This window comes from Priapulus caudatus, unplaced genomic scaffold (assembly GCF_000485595.1).
Source record: "Priapulus caudatus unplaced genomic scaffold, Priapulus_caudatus-5.0.1 Scaffold261, whole genome shotgun sequence".
Taxonomy (NCBI): Eukaryota; Metazoa; Priapulida; class Priapulimorpha; order Priapulimorphida; family Priapulidae; genus Priapulus; species Priapulus caudatus.
This window is the reverse complement of record NW_014577322.1, coordinates 333,451-338,916: the sequence shown is the minus strand read 5'-3', so window position 1 is coordinate 338,916 and position 5,466 is coordinate 333,451. Positions and strand designations below refer to the sequence as shown.

Below are 5,466 nucleotides of genomic sequence, written 5' to 3'. Positions count from 1 at the left end.
GACCAGGCTGTGTGACTAACGTCAATATACACAATATACGGTCTTCTAACCCTAGCAAAGACCGTTTCTTGGAGCTAAATTATCATGTGATCGACCGGCCTACAAGCACAGGTTTTCGTTAGTTCTAACAGTGACACTTCCCAAAACTTCCCTGTTTCGGTGCAATTACTAATTTCATTCAATTGCAATAACAGAATAGCTTATAATAAGAAATACAACTTGTTATTTGCACTTAAATACGGAACTTACCAAGAGCAGAGCGAAACTTGACTCCCTTTCCACACACTGGACTGGCACAGTAATGGCACATTCATGTGTTACTATACTAAGTATACAAATATTACTAGTAATAATAATGCAAGAGTTCGTCTTTCATGCTAACGGTATAATTATTTCAAATATAGTTATTATGATTATCCCAGATAGCACGTATCCGCGTCGACTATGGAAGCACTGCCACTAAACTGGCCCAATACCGGGCCAGATTATATGGCCCATTAGTGGGCCGGTTCGTTAGTTCGGCACCGGGTCAGGGGCGCGTTTCACGAAGCTCCGGTAACGTTTCAGCTGTACTGGCCCGATGTCGCGCCATGAAAGCGGCCCGGTGCGGGGCCAGTTATCTGGGCCGGTAACGGGCCAGTACAGCTGAGCTGTTAGCGGTACTGCCGGTACGAGCCGGAACGATGTCACTATCCCCCCAATACATACATGTTTGCTGGGGTGTTGGTGATTATGATTTGTATGCCAGTGTCCCCCAACGTCGGATTTGGCGCAGTATGAGTATGCGCAGCCAGGTAGGAACCGTGTGCGATAAGCATTGTGATCTCTACCGCTTGGAAAACGTGAATAATCATTAGACGATGCTATTTTCTTAAAACAAGCAAAGGTGCACATGTAAAATTAACGAATTCTCGTCACAGTTTGAATTTTTAAGCATAGCAGTGATGGTTTAATCAGGTTAAAAACACGAATAGGATCAATCTATGCTGTGATTAAAGAAATGACCAATTCTATGTTTGGAAAACCACAATGATCTGAGGATTACTGTATATTGTGAATTTTAAATTTTTCCAATTTAATCAGAATGAAAATATTATTGTTGACAGCATGCATTAAATGCATACTATGAAGAGCTTGCCTCTACAAGTAAAAAGCCATCTGATCAGGCTCAGGGTCCGAGTGAGCAGTTGATAGAAAAAAAACGAGCCACAACAGAAAAAATTCTGCTCAAGAAACACAGGAGACAGAACAATGAATCCATCAACATCAACAGAGTCTAGGTTAGCACCAAACATGCTATGCTCTGTAATTAACAAACTGTTATTTTATGTTCCGAATAATTTATCTAAGTGTCTATATATTCATGTTCTTTAATTCTTGTATGTATGTATGGTGCATCTTCTTTCAGTGCTGCATCATCAGTACCAGAGCAACCAAAAAGACTAAAACTGATATCATGGAATATTGATGGGCGCAACGCAGAAAACATTAAGAGTAGAACTGAAGGTGTTCAAGGGGTTATTGCAAAGTATGTACATAATCACCTTTATAATAACAATACTGGCATGTCACATTAAATCTCATAATAATAATTATGAATATTGTAGTAAGAATAATAATGGATATTTTGTTTAAAAAAATGTATTCTTAACCATGTTTTTGATTTTAGTGAAAAGCCAGACATAGTTTTCTTTCAAGAGGTGATACCCTGGTCCTTTGCTTATCTAAAAGGAGTGTTTGATGAAACGTACGAGTGCATCGCAGGTGGTGACGCCGGGTACTTCACTGCTGCCATGGTTAGTCACTGCAATAAGTAAATACAAATATATGCAAAACCTAGATATAATATTTACCTTATATACCTTATATATACCTATTTAATAAAATGTTAAACTTAACAGTGAACAGTGAACCTGTGAATGATTGAAACCTGATGCACATTAATGGAATTTCACATTATGGCTGTTTTTTTTTCTGGAAATCATTACTTTTGTTACGTATTCATGTACCTCATCAGTGTTTAGTTGTTCAAGCAATAATTTTGTGCAATTGTCTCATGTTCTTTGTGCAGGTTAAGAAAGCAACAGTGAAACTACATGACTTCTATTTACAACCATTCTATTCCAGCAAAATGGGAAGAAATCTTCTTATACTTCAGGTAGTGGCTGTAATTCAATTAATTATCATTATTGAATATATATTTGATTATACCGTAGAATTATTGTTATTAAATCAGCTTTCATGCTCATATTGCACTTCTATTCAATCTGTCGTAAAGTCAAGATTCATCTATATACGTGTGTGTCTGCATCTGTGCATGCGTGCGTGCGTGCGTGCGTGGTGAAATGGTGGTAGGTGTAAAGCAAAAGCCAGGTTGAATGAAAGTTCAGTGTAAGTATGAAATCTGCATTATTAATAATCATTCTATAGTATAATCAATAATAGAAATATTGTTAGTTTAAAAACAACAACATTAAGTATAGAATAGTGTAGTGTAGTGCAGTGCAGTACAGTACAGTACAGTACAGTACAGTATAGTATCAGGAGTCTATCAATAGATATATATCAAGAGTACATAATAGGAGATTATCCTATAGGAAATTATCCTATTATGTACTCTTGATATATATTGATAGACTCCTGATAGTATATAGTAAAAATAGTATTCGTGCACACACAGTACAACACTGCCCAATACTGCACAAGATTTGACTATCGGATAAAACCAAATGTCTTATAATCAGAGGTTGGATGATGGAGGCTTTGTATGTGTGCATGCATGAGTGCGTGTGTGCATGTGTGCGTGTGTGCATGAGTGCGTGTGTGCATGTGTGCGTGTGTGCGTGCGGTTGTCTGTGTGCGTGTGTGCGTGCGGTTGTCTGTGTGCGTGCTTGCTTGCATGTGTACCTATACTTGGATAACCATAATAAATAGATATTGAATTTTGATACAGACGGAAGTCACTAGTTCTGGTATTCCTCTGCTACTGATGACATCTCATCTAGAGAGCTCAAATGTAGAAGGAAGTGAACGAAAAAACCAGCTAAAGAAGGCATTTGAAGAGATGAAAGTGGCTGATTCAAAATATACTGTCATCTTTGGTGGGGATATGAACGTTAGGGACAGCGAGGTATAGTATAGCTGCAGTATATGATTGTTGCACCAGGGAGAAATACACATTTTACATACCAGGGTATTTGGTTATGTAGCGTTTTGTGGTCTCGGCGCCACCCGATGGCGCCACCAGTCGACACGTAGTGACTAGCAATAACCTTAGGTAAGAATTAACACTCACCTAGTATGTCCGGATGCGTTGAAATGGCCGTATCGTCGTCACCCGGACTCCGCTAGCCACCAGAGCGCCTCAGTGCTGCTGCGCCCACTCCGTAGTACCCAACCCAGCGTTCGTTCCGGCTCCAGTGCAATAGCGTGGTTAGTCAACATACACCTACACACAGTCACACACTGACACGCACACGCACACGTGGTTTTTTAACGTTATCAGAGCCACGTTCAAGAATGTTATATTTAAGTAGCAAATAACGTAACAGTAATGCAGTGGCTACGGGGGGTTGGGGTTGGGGATAGTGATAGCGTTACTGTTTGTACTTGTGTGTGTGTGTGTGTGTGGGACCGCCGTAACCGTAGCCTCGAGACATTAAGATACGGCAGCAGCGCATGCGTAGTGTGACTGCCGTACCCGTAGTCTCGAGACTTTAAAGGGACAGTAGCCTCTAGGATTTTACTGCATACAACTGTACTTACTGTATAACAAATCGTCTATACCCACACAGGGGCGGATTCAGACCGTATTTGCCGTATTGGGAAATACGGTCTAGATTTCAAAGTGCCCTTCGAAATTTTGCGCTCACTGTGGGGTGGTGTGCCATTTTTGGGCGATGTGCCATTTAAATCTGGAAAAATACTGTCTAGCCTCAGCCCTGGAACCGGCCCTGGGTGTCACCATAGTGCATAGATACTACCACTACTTGGGGGTAGTATCTATGCATAGTGTCACGTAGTCCAGTAGCAGTGCACACGGAGCCCACTCGGCCGCGGGCAAAATATATATATCACCTCAAAATGAAAATTGATAACACCTCACGCTCAACTTTAGTTGGCATTCCAGAAGCGTGCGTGGGGTGCATCCTTCCGATAAGAAGTGGGTGCAGGGGCGGATTCAGACCGTATTTGCCGTATTGGGAAATACGGTCTAGATTATAAGTGATATAGTGCTAAGTGCTACGAAATAAGTGCCCTTCGAAATTTACAGAAAATACAAAAAATACAGAAACAATTTGATGGAATTTGGTTATATTCTTTATTTGTTTTCTTTTTCTTCTGATTCATTGACAGGACTTGAAGGAAATCAAAATTTTATATGGTAACAAAACTAGCTTTTATATCTGAAAAAAAGGGAAGTGCTTGAATCATTCTGCATTAATTGCTGGCAGGGGCGTAAATCCCGGGGGGATGGGGGGGGGAATGGCCTGTACAAATATCCCTCCTTGAGATTCAAAAAAAAGAGAAAAAAAAGAATAGCCAAAAGTATGGTTGCAAACATAGAAAAACACGTGAAATTGTGAGAAATTGCAATTCTTACCTGTGTTTTAATACATGTATTATTACTATAGTAACCTAACTGTGTACGGTCTCTGAAAAAGTCATGAAAAGTGTTTTGAATCCTAACTTGTAGGGTTGAGTCTAGGGTTAAGATAGTGTCATCAGACATGAGAATATGGCCCACAGTATGCCTCAGATTGCAGGAAAATGGCTTAAATATTTCAAAATTTTCTGGGGGGGCATGCCCTCAGACCCCCCTAGCACTGCCATGCCTACGGCACGCTGGCCTGCCTGCGGCAGCCAAGGTTAATTTCGCCCTCGGCTATCGCCGATCATCCCCCCCCACTCCTCGGTACGGATTTACATCCCTGATTGCTGGTATGCAAAGCGCAGGCAAAATGAAGCAGAAATAAAATTCCATACGGTTTTTAGCTATTGCTGCTTGACTAAATGTGTGCTGAAATGGTGCTCATTTTTGTGCCCAGGGACCCTTGAAATTTTGAAATTTCCAGTGGGCGGCCCCCCGCCATGTGCTTCGCGTCTAACGGCGCTCACTGTGGGGTGGTGTGCCCTTAAAATCTGGAAAAATACTGTCTAGCCTCAGCCCTGGATCCGCCCCTGCTACACGTATTTGTTACCAGATACCTAATTTCATTGTTATAATTATTTACACATCAACGCTACGAAATTTGAATTATAAAATAGTAAATAATCACAAAAGTGCAATTATATTTATACCTAAATGCTATTTAACCGAACGATATTCATTTTAGGGCAAATTTATCCATATTATAACTGAAACTATATGTCGTTTATAAGATATTACAATCCTTTTGCTTTTAAATGAATAAATAAGAAATACCCTCGGTCTGTAGCCCTTGGCTGGAAAGTGGTTTTGCGCAA

General features: G+C 40.5%; 1 protein-coding gene across 1 annotated transcript in view; it reads left to right on the top strand.

Annotated features, from left to right (window-relative positions):
* The first annotated feature begins 1,064 nt into the window (after positions 1-1,064).
* LOC106808224 (tyrosyl-DNA phosphodiesterase 2-like) overlaps positions 1,065-5,466 on the top strand; it is a 55,556-nt gene continuing 51,154 nt past the window's right edge. Inside the window, exons 1-5 of the mRNA XM_014810848.1 lie at positions 1,065-1,280; positions 1,409-1,528; positions 1,670-1,796; positions 2,072-2,158; positions 2,954-3,130. Of these exons, the coding sequence (XP_014666334.1) occupies positions 1,252-1,280; positions 1,409-1,528; positions 1,670-1,796; positions 2,072-2,158; positions 2,954-3,130 (540 nt within the window). The 5' untranslated portion in view covers positions 1,065-1,251. The remainder of the gene's footprint in view (positions 1,281-1,408; positions 1,529-1,669; positions 1,797-2,071; positions 2,159-2,953; positions 3,131-5,466) is intronic.